The 25,890-nt window shown below is 41.7% G+C and overlaps 1 protein-coding gene across 4 annotated transcripts in view; it reads left to right on the forward strand.

Annotated features, from left to right (window-relative positions):
- The window catches only part of abcc1 (ATP binding cassette subfamily C member 1 (ABCC1 blood group)), a 110,939-nt gene that overhangs the window by 24,614 nt on the left and 60,435 nt on the right, over positions 1-25,890 (forward strand). For all 4 annotated transcript variants that reach the window (XM_078240912.1, XM_078240913.1, XM_078240914.1 and 1 more), the window contains exons 5-12: positions 6,180-6,305; positions 10,273-10,334; positions 13,080-13,211; positions 13,654-13,878; positions 17,382-17,559; positions 18,149-18,310; positions 18,971-19,063; positions 20,476-20,679. In XM_078240912.1, the coding sequence (XP_078097038.1) occupies positions 6,180-6,305; positions 10,273-10,334; positions 13,080-13,211; positions 13,654-13,878; positions 17,382-17,559; positions 18,149-18,310; positions 18,971-19,063; positions 20,476-20,679 (1,182 nt within the window). The remainder of the gene's footprint in view (positions 1-6,179; positions 6,306-10,272; positions 10,335-13,079; positions 13,212-13,653; positions 13,879-17,381; positions 17,560-18,148; positions 18,311-18,970; positions 19,064-20,475; positions 20,680-25,890) is intronic.

Genomic DNA, 25,890 nt, shown 5'->3' on the forward strand with positions numbered 1-25,890 from the left:
GTATAGTTTCATGGATTCTGCTCGCTGTCTACCTCGCGCCTTGTGTGTGAACTCCAGCAGAGGGTGCAGACAGATTATCCGACAATGTGGTGGCTACAATGGTCAAGCACACTTGCTGTGCTTTTCTGATGAGTTTATTGAGATTACCGAATTGGCGAACCTGGTTCTAGCCCAGGGAGTGAACCTGCTTACTTGTTAAGAACAAAGAAAATTACAGCACAGGAACAGGCCCTTTGGCCCTCCAAGCCTGCACCGACCATACTGCCCAACTGAACTAAAACCCCCTACCCTTCTGGGGACCATATCCCTCTGTTCCCATCCTATTCATGTATTTGTCCAGACGCCCCTTAAAAGTCACGAAGGGCTAGTTTCAAACCATTAAAGTCATTGCAGCAGCTTCTGTGCTGGTGCTTGAGTGTTTTTTATTTTGACAAGTTGGGAGGTACGTTGCCAGCCATTAAGAACAAAGCAATGTTTCACTACTAGGATGGGTGAGTATACAAAACATTGTCGTGTTAACATGTGTTTTGTCATCAAAATGCAACCCTTCCAATTAATTATTTCTAAAAATCTAACAGCTGCTGATTGTATTTCATTGTTAAACTCTTGCCCACACTTAAGCAAGTTTACAAACTTGGTCAATTTATGAGCTTTAATTCTCAATGTTACACCGAGCTGCATGAAGGAACCAGCTGCGGGAGATTTGTGGCTTTTGTACTCTGCTTCTGTTTGTAAAGGTTAAGTCACACGGAGATCCTTTTTCTTTTTCACTGTAAACATTTTGAACCACCCAGTAACCACAAGATTAAAGACAAAGTGTTTGACATTCATGCTGAAGATGCTGGTTATATTTACCCTTCTTGCATTCTCCACTGAATACATCTGTGCTGTTGTGGGAAGTGCAGCTTCCTGTTGTCTTGTCCAGTTGGTCATCATTCACCTGTTGAACAGGGTATTCACAGACAATTTGACCTTGGGTGGAAGAGGATCAATTAGCGCCAGGCCCATTCATGTTCACACAATGCACTTTACACCAGGTACAGTTTCAGATTAAATAGGAGCAGGAAAGCCTGATCAGTTTCTTTTTTATATTGATCTCTTGTCTCTCAAAGCATTCCATTTTAAATCCTTAATTCTTGTCTTCAAATCCTTAGGTGGCTTCCATCTTTGCATCCGAACCCAGACCTCTTGATCTGACGTTTTGCACTTGTTGCTGTTTTTTTTTCTACATTGGTGTTTCTGTCGGAGCCTTCCAGCAGTTCAGCCCCACTTTCGGGAGTTGCTTCCCTTAACACTTGCTCCTTTTCATCCTTAGATGATGTGCGGGTTAGATTGGTTGGCCAAAGATGTGCAGGTTAGGTTGATTGGCCATGCTAAATTGACCCTAGTTTTGGGGGGGGATTAGCAGGGTAAATATTTGGGGTTATGGGGATAGGGTGGGATTGTTGTTGGTGCAGGCTCGATGGGCCGAATAGCGGCCTCCTATACTGTAGGGATTCTTTGATTAAATCCATAAAAGATGTGAAGAGAATGGTTGAGGATTGAAAAGCTTCAGTTACATAGAAAGTTTGCAGAAGTTGGGTCTGTTCTATTTGGAGTAGAGTTGATAAAGACACTCAACTGGGTCCAGGTGGAGCAGATAAGGAAAAAAAAAACTTCTCATTGGTTGAAGGATCAAGAGCAGTGGTGGGCAACCTGCGTCCGGGGGGCCACATGCGGCCCGTCAGGGTTCTGAGTGCGGCCGAGAGACAATTTGTTCACAATTACTCACGCACAGTTGCCACACTCCACTAGCTTCTTACTGTATAGCTTTTTTCCCACTGGTATGACTGAAGTGAAACACACCCAAAGCAAGGGCATGTGAAGGAATTGCTCACAACATTGACAGAGAGAGCTGTGCACTCCCACCGTGCCTAATCAAAGTGTAAATATTTATTTTGTTTTTGCCACTTGAAGTCGACAGTTGTGTTAATGTATGAATGACTAAGCATTTTCTCATTATGAAATATTTGGCATGTATTAAATGTATTCAATCTTATTCAAGGGTCATAGTTAATGAACAAGCCCAATTTCAATCTTGTAGCCCACTGAGAGGCAGGAGGGTGACTCCTGTAGCCCACTCACCAGCCTTGGTTGCCCATCACTGATCAATTAGGGGACAGGTTGATGCCGTCAAAAGAAGCAATGGAAACATGAGGAGAAACGTCTTCATACAGCAATTGGCCGGGATCTGGAATACGCAGTCTGGGGGTGTGGTGGAGGCAGGGTCAGTTGATGCTTTGAAAAGGGGAATGGATCATTTTATGTGAAAAGGAAAACAAAGTACAGGGCTATGGAGATGAGGCAGGGGAGTGAGTTGATCCTTCAGAGGGCCAGCACATAAATGAGGGACTGAATGTTGTAACAATTCTGTGATTCTGTTCTGCAAATTTTCTCCCAGAGACTTGATCCACTTGACTCACTTCACCCAGATCCAGCAATGCTTCTGTCCCCATTGGGCCGGCAATGGATTAATCAACAACATTCTCTTGAACACGCGTCAAACTCTTCCCTCTCCTTGTCCTTTACACTCTTACTATTCCAGTCTGTATTGGGATAACTCTAGTACTCCATTATTAGTACTCTATAGTTTCTACACCTCTCTGAAATTTCATTGTAAATTTGCTCCTTTGGATCTTTCCAACTAATTGGTAGCCTATAGAATACATGCAGCAGCGTAACAGCATCTCTCTGCTTTATTAACACTTACAAAATGGATTCTGTCCCTGACCCATCCCTCCGACACCCAGGACATCTTTGCTCTCCAGAACTGTAATATTTTCCAGAATCAACACCGTCACCCCTCCTCCCTTCTTTCCTTCCCTATTTATCTTGCTAGTGGCTTGATTGTTTGGGGTGCAGATCCACTCTCCCACAACCACTGATGCGTCTGGCTGAAAGGTCAGGGATGGGGGGAACCTGGTCATGACCCTGCAAGCCTCTTCACAGCTTCGCCCAACACTGATGGAGTGAGAGGAGATCCTTAATTGGCCGTTAATTGCAGCCCGCATCCTGACCCCCTGTAAATTTTCTCACAGTTCAGGAGCGAGTGGGGGATTGTAAAATCCAACACTTTGTATTCAGGAATATTAGTATCTAGCAATGTTCCCTCTAACTGGTTTGCTGTGCATGGCTAACTTGTTGCACTGCTCGGTCCATTTTAACACTGAGATGTGGCTGTGTTTGCACGTCCAGCCCTTGCTCTTTTTTTTCAGCCTGGCCGTCTTGTCACAATGCCATATTCCTTTATGGTTATTTCACCTGCAGCTCCACAGCCTTATTCACCATGCTTTGTGTGTTAGTTTATTAATTTATTAGTGTCACACATAGGCTGACATTAACACTGCAATGCAGTCATTGCGAAAATCCCCTCGTTGCCACACTCTGGCGCCTGTTCGGGCACACTAAGAGAGAATTTAGCATGGCCAATGCACCTAACCAGCACGTCTTTTGGACTGTGGGAGGAAAACTGGAGCGCCCGGAGGAAACCCACGCAGACACGGGGAGAATGTGCAGACTCCACACAGACAGTGACCCAAGCCGGGAATCGAACCCGGGTCCCTGGCGCTGTGAGACAGCAGTGCTAACCACTGTGCCACCGTGTCGCTGTGGTACAGCAGTGCTAACCACTGTGCCACCGTGTCGCTGTGGTACAGCAGTGCTAACCACTGTGCCACCCTGCACTGTGTTAACCCCTGTGCTTTTATCTCTCCAACTTGCCTGTTAATTTCATTACTGTAACCTTGGTTAATGCAAATCACTCGGGGATAAATCTTCCCTTTTCAGATAAGTCTTTGCCGCTGACAGGGCCTCCTGCAGTTTACTTCATACAGTCAAGTTCACTGAAATCCTGTTGGCCTAAACCTTGGCCAATACCCTAATCACCTGTCACAATCTGTGGATTTCTGATCTTGTTTGAACCCCCAATTATTTTGAACTTGGTGGAGACTAATGGTGATTATTTAGAATTCACAAACCTAGGTATTTACTAAAAGGAAGAAGTCACGGTTTAAATCAAAATAATTTTACTAAACAAAAATCAAAGAACATGGATACTACTAAATATGCATTTTCTTAAATAGTTATGTTAAGATAATAAAACGACTTCATTCCACTTACCTTCTAAAACCATTAGACTTGCATCCCTGAAAACAAGTCAGAAACTTAGCAAAAACTTGAAGATTAGCCACTTGGTTTGAGTACTGCTTTGAAGATTCATAGAAGGATTGAGATTTCTTGGGGTTTTGCTTACTTTCAGCAAGGTTTTCCCTCCAACTGTCCCACAGTTGTAAACTCCCAACACTGGCATCTTAAGCTCGGGCCAGAACTCTTCTGGTTCTAATATTCTTTAACTCTGGAATTTTACATCTGAATGTGCTGTCTCGTGCTCACCTTGGCTATACCAGAGATTAAATTTACTGTTAGGAGTCCTTTGGCTAACAGGAGCTTTACACTCTTTTAGCCAGCACACCGACTGAACTTTGTTTAAGGGAGATGTTTTCTCTTTGGGGGGCAGCATTCTGTCCAACTCTGCTTGAACATAGCTTAATTATAGGAGGTAAACCTGTTGATTTTTTCACTCCATTGTTTATTTCCCAGGCAATCTGGTTATATGACCATTTATTCGAGATATAGTGCTTTTACCATAAATCATAGCCGAGAGAAACCTAATTCTTAATGGGACCATCATCCCGAGATGAAATATAGTTTTTGCTTCTCTCCAAACGCTCATAGGCCATCACAACACCATGTACTACTGCAAGCCTAATTAAAACTTTTATTTTCTCTTGGACTGATCCCACCACTGCTGTTTCCTATTCGATTGCTGTCTTTCCAAACCTGTCCCTGTTGCGATGCAACCAGTTTGGGCTATACAATTCCCACTCGCCCAACCAGTCCCATCATCTCATGAATTTAAACCCTTCTTCCTGCGTGTATTTGTCAGTGCTATCTTCCTATTTCTATACATACTAGTGCATGGCATGGGGGGTGATCCAGAAGTTGCCATAAATGTGTTCCTGCTGAATAATTCTTCCCTAGCCCTCTACAATGAGCCTGCACTTGTTCTTGTTACAGTTATTGACCATACCCATTGACTGTTCACCCTACCCCCTCCGAATGCTCTGCAACCACTCGTGATGTCATGGACCCTGGCACTAGGGACGCAACTTCCCATCCTGAAACACGTCTCTGATTGTAGAAGTGCCTGTCTCTTCTCTAACCATTGAATCTTTTGCCCTTATTACTTTTACACTCTTCCTCCACCGTGCCCCGTACAACTGAGTGACCCCTGTTGCTGTGGACTTGGCTCTGGTTGTACTTCCCAGTGGAACCTTTACCCTCACCAGTATTCAGGACTGAACGCCAGCTGGAGAGAGAGACGTGCTCCTGAGCGACCTGCCTGGTCATCCCCGACTGGCAGTCACCATATTCCCTCTTTGTCTGTACACCACCTCCAGGAGCATGCCATCCATGTTAGAAAGGTTCATCTGTGAAGCAGTCAGACGTGTTCCAGATCCGAAACCCAGAGCTCGAGCTGCTCACCTGATGACATTTGCTGCACATGGGATTGGCAGGACATGGGAAATGCCTGGAATTTCCACATGGTACAGCGGGTGGGATTGAGGTGTCCTGCCATCTTTCTATTCACTCGCCAATCAGTTGCTTCCTTTGTGCTAACATCATTTAGGGTGTTTCTTTTTCAACCACTCTCCCTGACCTTAGTCCCTTTCCCCTGGGCTTTCCTATTCAACTTTGCTTATTTTATTTAGTTTTGATTAAGTTTTTGATCCAGATTAAACACAGGATAGGTTAATTCAGTTGTCAGATTACCCTCTCAGAGCTTCCTTGTGCTGTGGCATCTTTCTCTGCTGTGCTGTTATTTAAATAGGACTGTGATTCTCCTCACTTTCTGGACGAGGTGAGAGGTCCCACGATACCAGGTTATAGTCCAACAGGTTTATTTGAAATAACGAGCTTTCGGAGCACTGCTCCTTTGTCAGGTGAAGTAACCAACATCTCCACACCTTGGTCACTTTCTGGATTCGCTTACTGCACAAGCTTTAACTTTTCAGCAGCAAGAAGCTCAGTGTTAATAAAATAACTGCTATTTAGTAATTTGTTGTCTTTATTTTTTTCAGGTGTCTCACATTGATTTTTTTCGGGATACGACCTTTTACCTGTATTTTGTTCTAATACTGATAGAACTTATACTTTCCTGCTTAACAGACCAGCCTCCCCTCTTCTCTGAATCTGTTAAGGATTCTGTGAGTATTGATCTTTTTTAAATGAAGTTTGCAGGTCTTAATGTTGTGCAATTGCAATAAATACTCGTGATGTGAAAACATGACAAATATTGCTTTGGAAACGAGAGGATATCAGTAAAGCTTCAAAATTAGTGATGGAAAATGGCAAGTGAGAATTCACGATTCCATGATGTGTGCTGCTGGCTGTTTAGCTGATTTTCTCACCTACTAAATGCAGAGAAGTGTTAAGTGAGTCACTTCGATAGGAAGGATGTGGTGAGATGATGTAAAGTAAAAGGTGCAAATCTAAAGGTAAACAGGAACAGAAGGACCTGTGTATGAGCCATTGAAGGTGGCAGGACGGTCGAGACAGTGTATCGTAAAGCATGCAGCGTCCCCTAGCTGTTGGTTTTTAAAAATATATTTGTTCATGTGGTTTGGACGTCGCTGGCTGGGCCAGCACTTATTGCCCATCCCTGAGGGCATGTAAGAGACAAGCACAATGCTGTGGCTCTGGGGTCACATGTAGGCCAGAACAGGTGAGGACAGCAGATTTCCTTCCCTGAAGGACATTAGTGAACCAGAAGGGTTTTTACAACAATCAACAATGGTTTCATGGTCAACATGAGATTTTTAATTCCATATTTTTATTGAATTCAAGTTTCAGCACCTGCCGTGGTGGGATTTGAACCCGGGTCCCCAGAACATTATCCTTGGTCTCTGGATTATTAGTTCAATGACAAAACCACTATACCACTGCCTATTAATAGCATACAAAAACAAGGAAGTCATGTTAAACTTGTATAAAACACTGATTCGGCCTCAACTGGTTTATTGTGTCCAGTTCTGGGCAGTGCACCTTGGGAAGGTTGTGAAGGCATTTGGGAGGCTGCAGAAAACATTGATCCTGGCATGGGGAACTTTGGGTTTATAGATTGGTGAAGTTGGAACTGTTTTGCTTGGAGAAGGGAAGGTTGAGAAGAGATTTTATGGGCTATTCAAAATCATGAGGTGTTTGAACAGAGTAGATAATCTATTCCCATTGGTGGAAGGATCAAGGAAGAGGGCACAGATTTAAGGTAAATTGCAAAAGAAGCGGTGGTGACATTGGAGAAACTTCATGCAGCAAGTGGTTGGGATCTGGAATGTGCTGCTTGACGATTTGATGGAGGCAGGTTCAACTGAGGCTTCCAAGAGGCACCATAGGCAGAATGACTCCCCCCTGCTGTATCATTCTGTGAATCAGTATTAGCGATTTACTCTGGTGGAAAACTAAGAAGGTTCTGAGAGACCTAGTTGAAATTTTCTCATACTACAGTTTTGTACTTAGAGTCACAGAGGTTTACAGTGTGGATACAGACCCTTTGCCCAACTTGTCCATGCCGCCCTTTATTTTTAAACCCCTAAGTCCCAATTGCCCGCATTTGGCCCATATCCCTCTATACTAATCTTACCCATGTAACTGTGTAAATGCTTTTTAAAGGACAAAATTGTACCCGCCTCCACTACTACCTCTGGCAGCTTGTTCCAGACACTCACCACCCTCTGTGAAAAAATTGCCCCTCTGGACACTTTTGTATCCCCTCTCACCTTAAACCTATGCCCTCTAGCTTTAGACTCCCCTACCTTTGGGAAAAGATATTGACTATCTACCTTGTCTATGCCCCTCATTATTTTATAGACCTCTATAAGGTCACCCCTCAGCCTCCTACGCTGCAGAGAAAAAAGTCTCAGTCTATCCAGCCTCTCCTTATAACTCAAACCATCAAGTCCCGGTAGCATCCTAGTGAATCTTGCTGGCGTTCTTTCTAGTTTCATAATACCCTTTCTATAATAGGGGTGACCAGAACTGTACATAGTATTCCAAGTGTGGCCTTACCAATGTTTTGTACAACTTCAACAAGATGCCCCAACTCCTGTATTCAATGTTCTGACCAATGAAACCAAGCATGCTGAATGCCTTCTGCACCACTCTGTCCACCTGTGACTCCACTTTCAAGGAGCTATGAACCTATACACCTAGATCTCTTTATTCTATAACTCTCCCCAACGCTCTACCATTAACTGAGTAAGTCCTGCCCTGATTCAGTCTACCAAAATGTAACACCTCGCAATTATCTATCAAAATCTCCTTTATTTTATTTTAAGTATTCTACACAATATGGAAGTGAAGCCTGGCAATTTAGGTTCAGGAAAAATCCCATGGTTAGCATGCACGTGAAAATGTAATCCGTTGTCTCTGGCAGGATATAAAAACCCAAGAACTATGCTGCTGTGTCAGCTCTTATTCCATAGCTCGGCCAACTGCTCTCCAGTGAGGCATTTCTCAATCCCTTTCCCAGTTTGCTTTTCTAACTGGAGCTTTCACAGATGTAAATGATTGGTTAAATGTCATTAAGTGGATTGTAAGAGTACCGAATATTTTGGTTTTCAAGTATGGCACCTGCCCGACCAATTGAACGTCCAGAGTTGGCTGTTGCAGAACAAACCGCTTTTATCACTTTGCCGTAGCTAACATGGTAACCAGTCTGCATCCTATCTTTTTTTTGATCATCTGATATCGCCATGTGTCAATATTTGCTCTTGTGAAAGTCGCACAAAATGTGAGCATATTAAGGGACTTGAGGCACAAGATTGAAAGTTGAGTTCCACATGGAACTTATCCATTTTGTGAGAGCGAAGCAGTCAAATTAAAGTGTGATTAGACTTAATGCAAGTTCAGGCTGAAAATTCCTAATAGAGCAGAGGATTCTAAGGACAAAGCCTAGGAGTTTGCCATGCCCGTCACTTCCATGCTTGGTGTTCTTTTAGCAAATACAGTACAAATAGCACAGTAAAGCACTATAAGCTGTTATAAAGTGTTTTATACTTTAATGTACAATGATGTAACTTTACCTGACCTATGATGACAGATGCAGTATGAATGATAAACAATAGGGCGTAACTGGCTTCCCTTGTGTTGTACATGCTGTCTGTAGATGTATTAACTGAATACCACCACATTTTTGGACACAAGTCACTCTTGGGTTATCTTGTTTTATCTTGTTCATTGCAACCCCACACTGAAGAAAGCTTTTATTTTATTTTAAAAACACATTTCAAAATGCTTTCTGTGTCTAAAATTTTGCCAATTATTTAATGCTATTCGGATTTACTTTGCATTCATACAATAACTTGGCAACGGTTGCGGCATGCCCCAAGCCTTTCGAATATTAAGCCATTCTATGCCTTTTGCTTTCCCGTAAAATTGTGTCTTCTAATTTGGAAATCCTTTCAAATGGTTTGTTTGAGTGCAGAAAAATAGGAAACGGAGGGGATTCTACAGACTGCTTCAGTTGAATAGCAATCCACCTGTTTCCTTGTACAACTCATTTTATCCCATTATTTTGCTGCAGCTTCTTTTATATTGTAAATCCACAACTTTCCTTTTATTTCAGGGACTTTATCAAACCCTTTTGAATTTAACTAAACATTTGGATGTATCGGTTGGATTTTATTTTTGTTCGTAAGTTCATAAGTTATAGGAGCAGAGTTAGGCCATTTGGCCCATCGAGTCCGCTCCGCCATTCGATCATGGCTGATATGCTCCTCATCCCCATTTTCCTGCCTTCTCCCCATAACCCTTCAACACATTACCAATTAAAAATCTGTCTAACTCCTCTTTAAATTTACTCACTGTCCCAGCATCCACCACACTTTGGGGGAGCGAATTCCACAGATTCACAACCCTTTGGGAGAAGTAGTTTCTCCTCAACTCTGTTTTAAATTTGCTGCCCCTTATCCTTAGACTATGACCTCTCGTCCTAGAATGCCCCACAAGAGGAAGCATCCGCTCCACGTCTACTTTATCCATACCTTTTATCATCTTGTGTACCTCCATTTGATCTCACCTCATTCTTCTCCATTCCGGAGAGTATAGGCCTAAACTGTTCAATCGCTCTTCATACGTATTGTTGAGACAATAACCTATTTTTTTTTCTTTATCTAGAATATTTGCCCTGAGCTAAGTGCTTCCTTCCTGTCCAGGATAACGTTCTGGTGGTTTACAGGGTATGTGTAAAAGTAAAACATTTAGTTTTGTTTTATTTTCGCTGTACTGGGTACTTTCCTGAAATCGTCACGCAGGAAAATCCAATAGAATTTTACTTTGTAACTTCACTCATTTCCAATGTGTAGAAATTTTCTGTCAAATGAGTTCGATTTTCTGACAGATGAATTTAAAATGTTTCGGATGGATATGGATATTTTTAGTGAACAAAAATGAGACATTATGACCTTAAAATCACAATGTTTTACTTTACAAGTAGAACGACACATTACATAGTCTTTACATGTTCTTATAAAACCATACTTCATTCTGAAAGTAATTCTATGGGAAGTCAGCTATTAGATGAAGCCAGTTCGTCTATTCATTTTGTCCTTCAGAAATTATAGTTTTTTCTAGGTATAAAAGAAACCTTGAGGAGATAGAAAGCCTGTCGCTTAATGCTCGTGATTGAAATGCCCACAATGTTCTAACCTCCATAGACAACTCCTCAGGGAACAGTTAAATTTGGAGCCAGTTTTTTCACTGAGCTGCGTGTAGGTGCAGCCACAAGCCTGCATGGAGGGTACCACACAGTCCCTTCTTCTGTCCGCACAAAATGATTCTTTAAAAATGATAAAACTGGCTCTTCAAAAAGAGAGAATCTAACATCATCTCTTCATGTTTAATGGCATCGCCATTTGCTAAATCCCCCACGGTCAACATTCTGTGGTTACCACTGACCAGGAACTGAACTAGACTTAGTCATATAAATACCATGGTTAAAAGAGCAGGTCAAAGGCTCAGAATCCTGTGACAAGTAACTCGTCTCCTGACTCCCCAAAGCCTGTCCACCCTCTACAAGGCATGTTGTGGGGCTTCTCTGATGTTTTGCTTGTTATGTAGTTATAACTATTGTTCCACTGAAGTAGCCGACAACGTCACAGTGGTTCAAAATGATTTATTTGAACTACTATAGTTATAGGACTCTGAATCAGGTCATTAAGGCCAGTCAGAATACATAATTCAGAATTACACTCGCAGTTATAGTTTTGATTACAAGTAATTAGCATATACCAATCAAGGTATAGGAATTATCTCTCTCCACTTCCAGTTATTGATTAAGGTGACATTATTCATACGGTACAGATATTGAAACCAATCACCTCACGCTTGCTTAATTATTATATCCAATCAGTATGAGATTTAATTACACTGATGGGGTTATTGTTCAAACTATCTTTGACACCCTAGCTGTGTCTGAATTTTAAATCAATCAAAATCCCATTTCCAAATGTCTGGTTTAATGGCCCCTCTCAGCCTGAGACATAAGCAATCCCACACTGTAGTATCTTCTTTGAAGGTCAGTTCTGTCTAGCAGCTTACTATCCCTGAAATGTATGCCTCTGCAGTTAAACTGTCTGCAGGTCTTTTGTGTTTTGCCTCTTTTAACCCTTTCACTGGACACAGTTATTAATGTGGACACTCTTCTCCATAATTATTAGTATGGATATTATTCCCCCTCGAGGCACAGGTCAGGAGTGTGATGGAATACTGTCCAGCTGCTGGATGGGTGCAGCTCCAACATCACTCAAGAAGCTTGGCACCATTCGGGACAAAGCAGCCCGCTTGATTGGCATCCCACTGTAAACATTCAATCCCTCCCCCGCCAATACACAGTGGCAGTAGCGTGCACCATCTACAAAATGCACTGCAAGGAATTATAGACAGCACCTTCCAAGCCCACAGCTATCACCATCTAGAAGGACAAGGGCAGCAGACACATGGGAACACCATCTCCTGGACGTTCCCCTCCAAGCCACTCACCCTCGTGACTTGGAAATATATTGTTGTTCCTTCACTTTTGCTGGGTCAAAATCCTGGAACGCCCTCCCTAACAGCACTATGGGTGTACCTACACCACATGGTCTGCAGCGGTTCAAGACGGCAGCTCACCGCCACCACCTCGAGGGCAGTTAGGAATGGGCAGTAAATTCTGGCCTAGCTGGCGATGCTCACATCCCTTGAATGAACAAAAAAAATAATTTAACAGGGACTATTGCTGTGCACTGAGATTTTCTTTGCTGAAATAGATTTTTGTGAGCTTAGAGAGAGAGTGTTATCACAGCCAGAGTATATAATGTTATATCAAGCTAAACATACCTTCTAAATGGTTTGTCAGCTGACTTATAAGCAATGATTCACAAAATTGGCTTATTAATGCACGTATTTTGAAGACAAAATTGAAGGCAGCAGATGTTGGTCTGTTTCCTGCCCAAAGTAAATAAATGTTAATTTGACAAGTATGAAATGCTGTAATATCTTTGTCGATCTTTAAGCATCTGTTCATCACTAAGTAGTGACCAATGTCCTTTCAGTTTAGTCAATATTGTTTTTCCGTTCAGAGAGTTGATTATTGTAAAGTGATTGAAGTGAAACTATAATTTTTATAAATATTGACAGTGATGCAAGAGAAATGTTTTAATTGTGCATTAGCCATGCAGTTCCTTGGTCTGCAGGCACTGAAGTATCCAATTTCTTTTTTGTTGCTCTTACAAGAATATTCCTTTCAATTATGTGGTCTTTCAATCCCATGCTGTACGTCACCATTTAGTACATGTTTAATCACTAGTTTCCAATTTTCCTTAACTTTCAACATATTTTCATCCTGATCTGCTCCCCATTATGGGTCTTGATCCTTTATCATGGTTTTGTACCTTTTGAAAATGCAGCTGACGCGTAACATGTGCTTTCTTGCATTACTTCCTCAGGATAACAATCTTGGGATATAAACGGCCTTTGGAGCCAAATGATTTATGGTCCTTGAATAGGAAGGATAAATCTAAAGAGATTGTGCCACAACTGGCTGCAGAATGGGAGAAAGAATGCTCTAAGACTACCAGGTAATGGATACATTTGTAAATGTTGTTCTTGACAAAAAGTCATGATGTGGAGATGCCGGCATTGGACTGGGGTGGGCGCAGTAAGAAGTCTCACAACAGGTTAAAGTCCCAACAAGTTTATTTGGAATCGCAGTTGGGGTTGCCTTGCAAAGTTTAAGTAAAAGCAAGCAATGTGTTAAGGTCTGGAATAAAATAGTTGTTTTAAATAAATACTTGAAAGAAGTTCTATGACAAGCTTTTGGAGTGCTACTCCTTCATCAGGTGAGTGTGAGAAGGAGCAGGGCTCTGAAAGTTCGTGATTCCAAATAAACCTGTTGGATTTTAACCTGGTGCCTTGGCAAAAAGTATTACAGTCTTTACATAGTCTATGTAAGTTGTGTTCATTCTTATTATGCTCCAAGTAATTTTAATAAATTTGGATTTATTTTTTCATTTGGAAAAGACATAGTGAAATGGTGTACTCTCCTAAGAAGAACAGAACCAAAAAGGATCCTGAGAATATTGGAGAACCTGATGAAGCACATGTATTGCTTTTAAGGAAGAAAAATAATTTGCAACCTTCATTGCTGAAAGCACTTTGTAGGGTCTTTGGGCCATACTTTATGATGAGCTTCCTGTATAAAATCATTCATGACTTGTTGATGTTTGCCAGCCCTGAAATTCTGAAGTAAGTTGCACAATAGTTCACAAAATAATTCTCAAAATGAAAAGATTGCTGTAATGTTTTTTGTAGATATCATCAGTTGAACCATATTGATGTATTTTAAACTGATGTATTTTAACCTGATGCCACACTCGTTTGTGACACTAATCTTGCAGCATGAATATAACTCGTAACGTAAGTAGGAGGCTGTAAGAGCCATTGAACCCGCTTCTCCGATCAGCAAGATTGTGGCTGATCATCTAACCCAATTCCATCTTAATTCCCTCAGTACCCAAAAATCTACCGACCTGTCATGAATTGACTGAGCCTCCATAGTTGTCTGGGTACCCTTCAATGTAGAAACTTCTCCTCATTGCAGTCCTAAATTATTGACCCCTTAATATAAGACTGTGACCCTATGTTCTAGATTCTTCACAGTAAGAAGTCTCACTTAAAGTCCAACGTGTTTATTTGGTAGCACAAGCCACAAGCTTTTGGAGCGCTGTGGCTTGTGCTCCCAAATAAACCTGTTGGACTTTAACCTGGTGTTGTGAGACTTCTTACTGTGCTTACCCCAGTCCAACGCCGGCATCTCCACATCTAGATTCTTCAACCAGAGGAAACGTTTTCACAGCATCTGTCCTGTTAAAAGCCCCTTAATAAAAGCCCCCTAACCAGCGCGGTGGCCCAGTGGTTAGCACCGTTGTCTCACAGCGCCAGGGACCCGGGTTCAATTCCCGGCTTGGGTCACTGCCTGTGCAGAGTCTGCACATTCTCCTTGTGTCTACGTGGGTTTCTTCCGGATGCTCCGGTTTCCTCCTACAGTCTGAAAGACGTGCTGGTTAGGTGAATTCGCCATGCTAAATTCTCTCTGTACCCAAACAGGCGCCTGAGCGTGGCGACTGGGGGATATTCACAGTAACTTCATTGCAGTGTGACTATATTTCACCTCTCATCCTTGTAAACTCAGTGAATATATCCAATGTCTCCTCCATAGGACAATCCAGGAATAAATCTAGTGAACCTTTCTTGTCATAGAGGGAGTGCAACAATGTCTTTCCTTGAGTAAATACACACAGTACGACAGGGTGTGGCCTCATCAATGCTATTTATGCATATTTGATCCTTTACACAGATTCAACTCCCTAAGTAACAGAAGCTAACCTATCATTTCCCGTCCAGATTTCTTACTGCACCTGCGTGTTAATTTTCTGTAATTCATGTGCAAAACCCTGGTGTCTTTGAGTACAAACAATTCACTCTTTAAAAGAAAATCCTATCAAATAGCATCACACTTTGCCAAATTGTAATCCACCTGCAGTAGTGTTCATCACTCACCCAATCTATCGATATCCCTCGGCAGCTTCTTTGTATCTTTCTCATTGCTTATTTCCCCACCTAATTTTGTATTGGCTGCAGACTTGGATTCGTAACATTCATTTAAGACAATGAGATGTGGATTGTCAATTGCTGAGGCCCAAGAACTGAGCCTTGCTAGTCACAACTTGCCAAGTTAATTTATCCTAGCTGCCTCCTGTTCTAAGCAAATTCTCGATCCATGCTAATGTATTGCTCCCAATTCCATGTGTCTGAGTGTAGTGTAATAACCTGTAAGTGACACCTTGCTGAGTGATCTTTGAAAATCCAAGTGCACGATATCCATCAGTACCCTCTTATTCATCTATCTCGTTATATCCTCACAACTCATAAATCCATGTTGACTGTGTTTCATGTTATGATTATTGGCAACAAAAGAATCATTTGTTTTGGTTATTTTTAGCTTGTAATAGCAGCTGAAGCTAATATTATAGAATCCCTACAGTGCAGAAAGAGGCCATTTAGTCTGAAAGGACATCCTACCTTGCCCCATTTGCCATGGCTAATCCACCTACTCTGCACATCTTTGGACACTAAGGGGCAATTTAGCATGGACAATCCACCTAACCTGCACAACTTTGGACTGAGAGAGGAAACTGGAGCACTCGAGGAAACTCACGTTTTAGAATCATAGAATCCGTACAGTGCAGAAGGAGGCCATTCGGCTCATCGAGTCTGCATCGATCGCACTTCCACCCAGGCCTTATTCCCGTAACCCCACTTATTTACTCTGCTAATCCCCCTGACACGAGAGTCAATTTAGCATGGCCAATCAACCTAACCCGCACATCTTTCAGACTGTGGGAGGAAACCGGAGCACCCGGAGGAAACCCACACAAATAGTGACCTGAGGCTGGGAATTGAACCCGGGTCCCTGGCGCTGAGAGGTAGCGGTGCTAACCGCTGCCACCATACCGAAGGAGTTGACACATTTAAGTTTAAAAGTTTTAAGCTGAAATCTATCAGCGCAGCACACAATTGCTTTTAGTCTTCAACAAAAGACCGCTTTGGTGGTGATGATTCCAATGTCAAGTATCCAATTGTGCTTTGGTCAAAACTGCTACAAGATACTGAACAGATTGTCACGATACAAGTCTGGCAGTTTTGTGCCCAATTCAGCTCAAGCACCACGGGGAGAAAAAAGTGGGCTCTATTCCATGTCTCCCCTGTATGTGCACTTGTGTGGCATGCACGGACATCATCTGATGCATCAAAAGGAATAGCTTACATTTATGTAATGTCTTTAAAATACAAGATTTTCTTAGTGCATTTACAAAGAAATACTGAGAAGCCACTGGAGGGCAGCTTGGAGGTGTCAGTGAATTCTAGGGTGAAAAGAATGGACAAGTAGGTAGGCAGAGTGACTGGGAAGGGAATTCCAAAGGTAGGGACCAAGGTAGTGAAGGCTTTGCCACCAATGTTGTGGCAAGAAACCAGATTCTTAAAACCAAAGTGTGTCAGAGGAGGAAGTACGGAGGAGGTTGTAAGGCTGTTGAGATATTTTGAATTTGAGGGGCAGGAGACCACTGTAAATTGGTGAGGACCGGGAGGATAGGATAGGGACGGGATATGCATGGCACCATTTTTGTCAAGTTGAGGTTGTGGACTGTGGATTAGTCAGGAGAGCATTGAGGCAAAGGATTCTGGCTTGGTCAAAAATCCAGATGATGAATTGTGGCATGGTTAATTAAGTTGCGATGGTATGGAGAGGGGCATTGTTGAACAGGCAGAAATAAGTGGACCTCGTGTTAAAAAGGAAGTGGAGTGTGAAGCTTAGCTCGGGATTGAACGTGTTGCCCACATTGCAGGTGGTTTTTCTCAGCCTGAGTGGCCTGGATGTGAATGGCGCCATTACCAGGGGAGCTGAACTTATGGTGGATAATAACTTCGAGGCTCTTCTAATGCTGTTTTGTGAAGCAAGTAGTGTGATCAAAATTGATTCTTTATGATCATGATCACTATGACATTTCTAGTTGAAGTTGGGGACTTACAATTGAGATAATTTTTCAAAAAATTATGAATCGAGTCTCCCCCCTCAATGGCACAATGTAATATGTTAATCTGTTGTGAAGTTGGGCAACTAAAGTTTGTTTGTGGTTTGTCTTATTGCATAATTCCCAGCATTTAATCACTTCTTTTTCTTTTAACAGGTTGCTGTTGCAATTTATCAATAACGAAAAGGCTCCAGCCTGGCATGGCTACTTTTATGTCGTGCTGCTATTTTTATGTGCATTTATACAGACTCTCTTCCTCCACCAATACTTCCAAATTTGTTTTGTTACTGGAATGAGACTGAAAACTGCTATTATAGGAGCAGTTTATAGAAAGGTATGGGTTCATTCTCCAACCTTTGTTGGTGCAACAAAAATGTTAAAATAAATCCCACCACGGTGCTTTTGAAGTTTATTGTAATGGTAAAAGATTAAGATCTTAAACGAGGGGCAGAATTATGGATCAGTAATGAGGCAGCTACACCGAGAAGGAAATGTACAGTTTTGTTAAGTGATTAATGTAAAATACTTAAGTTGGTGGCTGCTTGCTGATTTAAGAAGGACATGGAGATTTTAGCTTTCCGATTTTAATTGACAGTTGTGTTAACCATTTTGAAATAAGTAATTTAAAATATTCAAAGGAAAGTAACTATGAACATTGTGGAGCATTGAGCTTGTTTCTTTAAACAGAGAAATCCTTGTGGACAAAGTATGTATCCAATGATGACCGCTCTTTCAAATGTATTTATCATTGTAGAATAGTCTCTCCGTGTTTAGAAATAATCAGCTTTACCTACCTGAACATATACAACTTTAGCTTGTAGATTAAGCAGAATTATCTACGTTTTATTGTATGCATGAACTGCCCTTTGCATTGCTTTAAAAACATGTTTGGAGTAATCAGTTTTCATTTGTTTTGTACTAAGGCCCTGGTTATTTCAAATGCAGCAAGAAAAACATCCACAGTTGGGGAAATTGTAAACTTGATGTCTGTGGATGCACAGAAGTTCATGGATTTGATAACGTACCTAAACATGATCTGGTCTGCACCACTTCAGGTGGTGCTAGCTATGTTCTTCCTGTGGCAGGTAACTAATTTGATGGTAGCGAAATTCTCTTTTGCCCTCAGTGCAGTTATTATGACATTCATTCGAGGGTTATTAAATTGGTTTTATTTTTTAGATAAAGTTGTTTCTATTTGTGGCTTGACTGGTTTTACTCTGGATTCTCTTATTACATTATTGCACTACCGCCTGGTGGGTTCAGCATGAGCCTGCTACAGCGTTTATGGATTTAGAAGCACAGAAACAGGACCAGACCATTCATTCCCATGGCCTATCCTGCCATTAAGCCAGATCATTTAACTGTCTTTGACTTATATCCCATAAGATGTTAATTGACCCAGTGGTGTTTTTCAAATCTAGTTTGGTAAGAATGTTTTCTATCTGCTATGAAATTTCCCCAAATCCACATGTGCCAAGTTATAGCATATTGACTTTTATAGAAAAGAGGACTTGGATTAGCTTCAACTATCCTAGGAGGAATTAAGATCTAATGTCATTTCAGGATGTCACCTTGTTCTTCAAATGTCACTTTTTATTTTAAAGAAAATCCTCATGTTTTAGTATTATTACTAAGTGATGTGAATTTAGATGCCAATGGTTCTTTTTCGGAGTGTAAAGTGCAAGATTTCCAAATGTTTATTTCGTAAATGCTACTCACAATTTTAATGTTTTTGCACTGCTCAGAATCTTGGGCCCTCTGTGCTAGCCGGTGTAGCTGTTATGATTCTTCTGGTCCCGATAAATGCTGTGATTGCAGTGAAGACAAAAACCCTCCAGGTAAAAGCAAAATATAATGGATGCTGGATATCTGAAATTAAAATAGAAAATTCAGGAAACGCTCAGCAGGTCAGGCAGCATATGTGGAGAGAGAAACAGTCAATGTTTCAGGTTGATGACCTTTCACCAGAATTGAAGAGAAATGAATCATAGAATCCCTACAATGCAGAAGAGGCCATTCAGCACATCGAGTCGGCATGGACAAGTTGGGCCGAAGGACCTATTTCCATGCTGTAATCCTCTATGACTCTGAGTGCACCAAGTCTCTGACAGTCTCTTACCCAGGTCCTCTTGCCCATCCTATCCCTGTAACTGTGGCTCATCCATCTAAACTAGACATGTTGGGACACTAAGGGGCAATTTAGCACGGCCAATCCACCCTAACCTGCACATCTTTGGAGTGTGGGAGGAAACCGGAGCACCCGGAGGAAACCCATGCAGACACTGGGAGAACGTGCAGACTCTGAACAGTTACCAAAGGCTGGAATTGAACCCAAGTCCCCGGATGGAAATGTAATAGGTTTCAACGAATGGAAGAGGGGAAATGGGGTGGAAATAACCGAAGGGAAGGATTGTAATTAAAAGTACTAAGGATTAAATTCTGCATCAAAGCCAAAGAATAGTTGTAGTTATGTAAAAAAAGCACAAAGTGTATCCAGGTGAGGCATGGATGGTTATATAGAAACCGTTTGAAAGAAAGATTGAGATCCAGCAAAAAAACCCTCAAATGATTGAAGGCAGAGGTTATAACCTAAAGTTGTTGAACTCCATTTTGAGTCCATAAGCCTATAAAGTGCCGAGTTGAAAGATGAGATCTCGTTCCTTGAGCTTCAGTGGAACACTATAGCAGACCGTGGACTGAAAGGTCAGAGTGGGAGCAAAGGGTCATGCTTGCAAACTGAATGGAGATGTTGAGGAAAGTTGTCAGCCAGTCTTTATATTTGGTCTCCCCAGTGTAGAGGAGACAACATTGTGAGCGGTGAATACAGTCTGCTGTCCTTTTAACACTTCCCTCCTCAACATCCAAGGCCGCAAACTCTGCTTTTGAATGAAACAGCAATTCACTTGTACTACTTTCAATTTAGTATATTGTATTCGTAAAAGGCATTTTGTTCCATGACATCTTTGCCATTTAATCTCTCCTGCCCTCTACCCTATCCCAGACCACCCCTTTAACTCTTCTTCGCCCCCAACCACCCCCCCACCCCGCACAACATAAAACACACATTTCTACTTTCATTGGTTCTGAAGAAAAGTCATGTTACCTTCGAAGTGTTAATTTATTTCTGTCTCCATGGCTGCTGCCAGGCCTGCTGAGTATTTCCAGCACTTTCTGCGTGTTTTTATTTTATGAAAATTTATGTTGAACCGTTCTGATAAATATACAATTTTATTTGTTTTTAAATATTCAGGTGACGCAGATGAAAGAAAAAGACAACCGTATCAAATTGATGAATGAGATTCTAAACGGAATAAGAGTATTGAAGTTGTATGCTTGGGAGCTGGCGTTTAAGGAGAAGGTGTTGCACATTAGAGAGAAAGAGCTCCAAGTCCTCAAAAGTTCTGCCTATCTCTCTGCGATTTCAACGTTCACGTGGGTCTGTGCACCTTTTCTGGTAAGTGAAATGCAATCTATGGAATGTTTGGGATGGGGAATAAACTAGTCAAAAAAAATTTCAGAATATATTTGGATTTAATTTTGCAAAAATTGTGGAGCCTGAATACTAGTCCTTGAATTAAATTGTGCATCATTGATTTGAGCTGGTAATTGGAATAACTCAAACTGACGCAAAATTGAATCTAAGCCACAAATGAATTAATAGAATCCCTACAGTACAGTAGGAGGCCATTCGGCCCATTGAGTCTATACCGACCACAATCCCACCCAGGCTCTATTCCCATGACCCCACACATTTAACTTGCTAGTCTGACTGATACTAGGGTCAATTTAGTATGGCAATCAACCTAACCCGCTCATCTTTTGACTGTGGGAGGAAACCGGAGCTCCCGGAGGAAACCCATGCAGGCACGGGGAGAACGTGCAAACTCCACATAGGCAATGACCTGAGGCAGGAATTGAACCCGGGTCCCCGGTGCTGTGAAGCAGTAATGCTAATTAGAGTGGTGTGTCTGTGTATATTTTCAAAGTAATATTGTTCACAGCATGACTATAATCATTCACAGATTTATTAAGTATATATAATTATTGATGAGAATTAAACATGTACTTATCAGCAACACAGCTCACCAACTGGCTGATCAGGCCTCACTGAATTCAGTCTCTCTCGGTAACCATTCTTAGATACTTTTTCAATCCTGTTATGTTTGAGTGTTACCTTATCTTTCTTTCTTTGTTCCTGAACAGTGACTTTAGTTTTATTTATCCCAATTGCTGTCAATCAAATCCTTAGGCTGAAAATAGTTACAGAAAATCATGAACTATTAAAGACTTCCTAATGAACTGTGAAGTTGTTCTCATCACTCTCGGCTCCATCTTTCTGAACAATACAACCCTCTTATGCCATCTTTAGTGCGCAGACAGCTCACCATAAGAATGCCAGATCTCTCCTGTGCCCCTCTGCAGTATAAGGATGAGCCACCTACTGGATATTGTGTTCTCTACATGTCCCTTTGAACCTACACCCTCCTAAGATCTTGTTACACGATTTGTCCATAACAAAGGGAATATTCAATGCCTGGTGAGATGGCTACAGTTATCAGACTCCCTGTAGAATAGAGCTCAGGAATTCAATCCTGGGTCTCTGAATACTGCCACAAAATCAATAATTTTACTGTGTAGAAAAATGTGATAGTCGTAGAATCCCTACGGTGCAGAAGGAGGCCATTCGGCCAATCGAGTCTGCACTGACCACAATCCCACCCAGGCTCTATTCCCGTAACCCCAGATATTTACCCTGCTAATCCCCTGACACTAGGGTCAATTTAGAATGGCTATTCAACCTAACCCGCACATCTTTGGAGTGTGGGAGGAAACCGGAGCACCCAGAGGAAACCCACGCAGACACGGGGAGAACGTGCAGACTCCACACAGACAGTGACCAGAGGCTGGAGTTGAACCGGGGTCCATGGCGCTGTGAGGCAGCAGGGCTAACCACTGTGCCACCGTGCCGTTTTATATTTTCCAGTTTGTATGTGTATAGGAAAGTACAGCAAGCAAAGGGACTCTATAATAAGTGCTGAATATTGAAACAGGTAGTTTTTAATGCTTAAACGTCATAACTTAAATTGTTTGAAGCCAAAATTATTACTCTGCATATCTGGTATGTGCATAAATACATAGAACATAGAACAGTACAGCACAGAACAAGCCCTTCGGCCCACGATGTTGTGCCGGGCTTTATCTGAAACCAAGATCAACCTATCCCACTCCCTATCATCCTGGTGTGCTCCATGTGCCTATCCAATAACCGCTTAAATGTTCCTAAAGTGTCTGACTCCACTATCACTGCAGGCAGTCCATTCCACACCCCAACCACTCTCTGCGTAAAGAACCTACCTCTGATATCCTTCCTATATCTCCCACCACGAACCCTATAGTTATGCCCCCTCGTAATAGCTCCATCCACCCGAGGAAATAGTCTTTGAACGTTCACTCTATCTATAGAGTGAACGTTCAAATAGCAGTTGTATAAAAGCAGCAGGGCAATGGGAGGCGGCGGGGAGGGAGGGTGGTTGGTAAATGATTTTTTTTTTGTTTAGCGTTTATTATTTGGCTGGCATGACTCTTGTACTAAAATGTAGCTGCAAAAGTTGAATTATATTTCCTTTCTTTAAACTTGATAGCTGTTGATTACTTCTGCATCTCGCCATTTTCAAGTACAACTTTGTACAATTTTTTAAAGCACTATAGTTTAGATAACCTTTTTAAGATAAATCTATTCATCTTTGGGATGGAGAAATGAATCAGAATGTTTCAAAACAAGACATTTTACAAAAAAAATACTTTGAGGAGAGTTTTAAATATATTTTTCCAGATCGTATGTAAATGGGAAAATACAGCAAGGAGTGAAGCAAAGGGACTAGATAATATTGGTATATCTCTATCCGAACTTTGAGCTGACAAGGATGCCCTGTGTAAAAAACTGATGTGACTTGATTATGTCTACATTAGGTTAAAGCATGCACAGCAAAGTTATGTTACTGCCTGCAATATATTATAGTGGTAGAGTGTTTGTTGCTTTGAGCAAAGAATTTATGACTGGAAAGAATTCTGGATCTATTTTAAGAGCATGTTTATTATAGCGAACGTATTGAAGAGTAAAGATAAAATTCAGTGAGTTCTGCAGCAGTATGCCTTTGTGTTGTTTTTGGCTTCAAAAAAACTGATGTGGTCCAGGCCAACTAATCACTGTCCACAATAGTTTATACAGTAGGGTTCCCTTCAAAAAGTTGCATGGTTCACATAAAACAGGACTGTCCATATCTTCACTGACTATGTAAGGAACAAAACTGGAACTTGGGAACAATTTGCTTATGTTTGGGGCACTACTCGGAGTTCATCTCAACTGCATATTTTGCATGCGGATTTGACCGTTGAGAGTTTTTGTTCTTCACATGAGGGTACTAACGCTTGTTAGAAATGTGTACGAGCAACTCTAGGGTACTTAAATGACTCTTGAAGTAACTGTCGAAAAATATTTGTGATATCATAGATGGACTGGATCTTGCATTCACTTAGGGGAAGGGGAAGTGATGGCATAGTGGTAATGTAATCCGACTGCTAATTCAGAGGTCCAGGCTAATGTTCTGGAGACTCGGGTTCAAATGCCACATGGCAGCAGGTGGAGTTTCAATTCAAATAAAAGTCAGTTCCACTGAAGGTGACAATGAAACTACTATTGATTGTCGTAAGGTTCACTAATGTTAAGAAAACAGAGGCAGTTTTAAGGGATTTATATTTGTATTGGTAAATATTTGATATAAGGTGTAGTTTTAAGTGGTTTTAATTTAATGTTTCTATGCACGGAAAGGTAAAACTTGTAGTTAGAGGTTTACAGCATGGAAACAGGCCCTTCGGTCCAACTTGTCCATGCCGCCCTTTTTTTTTTAAACCCCCTAAGCTAATCCCAATTGCCAAGTAGTTAGATTCATGCTGGACAAAGGTATTTGTATGAGTGGGTGCTGGTTCAGTTCCAGCTGTGTTTCTATTGTGCTTGGAGAGGGCTACGACGTGCAGAGTAAGTTAACTAGAAGTGGTTGCTTAGCAACAGGGGGCTACATTCCACAGGGAGAGATTTCCTTTCTTCTTAGTTTTAGCTGAATTTGTTGGCAGTTGGAGACAGGACGCCGGGAAGTGAATATCTCTCAATTCTGTCAGTAGAAGCTCGACAGGACAAGGGAACTGCAAAGAGGCAGACTTCCAAGATGACTGAAGTTAAGAGAGCAGAGACCAAGGTATTGTTTGGAAAAATTCAAGGAAGAGTAAACAAAGTGGTTCTGAGTTAAAGAAACAATTGCAGTAATCAGATTTTAATGTGAGAAAGCAGACTTCAGAAGTAAATCAAAGTTTGATACCATTTCAATAGTCTGGAAATTGAGAGTTAAAGCAATTATGAATAATTTGTGCAGCAGTCAAGACCAATAAATCCAAAAGGGGTGGTGTAAAACCTGGACTGGATGCGCTGTTAAAAGTGGCGCGGAAGCTTTGTTTAAGAGAGTCATTTGGAAAACATGGACTGGATTTGGCAGTGCAAACTATCATGGAAAGCGTTACTGAGGGAAAAAATTTAAAAACGTGTTTTTGGAAGTGGAGTTTGGAAATTCTCATGTGGCAATCATCTGGGCGAATTCGGAGGAGTTCACAGACACTAACTTGAGTTCAGTGCAGAGTGTTTGATCACAGCCAATCTGTGAGCTCAAAGGGATGAGACTATTGTATCTTAAGGTATACTTCGTAATTCGTGTCAATCTTAAACTCTATGTATAATTGTTAAAACTAAGTGGGAAGTAAAGCATTGTATCATCCAGTTTTTCGGTTTGATAAATTTTTTTATTGTTTTAAAAACTAATTGGGAGTCCTGTGACTCTGTTCCTCCACATTTAAAAAAAAAATAACGTTATGGTCTTTTGAACCAGGGTTCCATTCTGGAATCTTCCTGTCCTGTATAACACCAACTGGGATCTTAGTGTCCTTTTAAGGAAGGAAATCTGCCATCTTTACCTGACCTGGCCTAGATGCAATGCCTGATCCACAGCAATGTGGTCGACTCTTAAATCATAGAATCCCTACAGTGCAGAAGGAGGCCCTTCGGCCCATCGAGTTTATACCGACCACAATCCCACCCAGGCCCTATTCCCATAACCCCATGCATTTAAACTTTCTAATCCCCCTGACACACGGGTCAATTTAGCATGGCCAATCAACCTAACCCGCACAACTCCGGACTGTGGGAGGAAACTGCAGCACCGGGAGGAAAACCATGCAGACACACGGAGAATGTGCAAACTCCGCACAGAGACCCAAGGCCGAAATTGAACCCAGGTCCCTGGCATTGTGAGGCAGCAGTGCTAACCACTGTGCCACCGTGCTGCCCTTTGAACCACTACAGGAAAGTTAGAAAGCAGTGAAACTGGATGGACCACCCAGCGTTGGCCTGGACACTGGAAACTATAATGGCATATCCATCCCTGTCAATCCTGCAAAGCCCTCCTTACATCTGGTGGGTGCTAAAATTGGGAGAGCTGTCAAGAACAGTCCGGCATAGTCATACTCACCGAACCATACTTTACAGACACTGTCTCAAATACACCAGCACCAGCCATAGCAACTGAGCTGTAAACCTCTTTCTTTAATTGCCAGACTGATG

This window comes from Mustelus asterias, chromosome 23, assembly GCF_964213995.1.
Source record: "Mustelus asterias chromosome 23, sMusAst1.hap1.1, whole genome shotgun sequence".
Taxonomy (NCBI): Eukaryota; Metazoa; Chordata; class Chondrichthyes; order Carcharhiniformes; family Triakidae; genus Mustelus; species Mustelus asterias.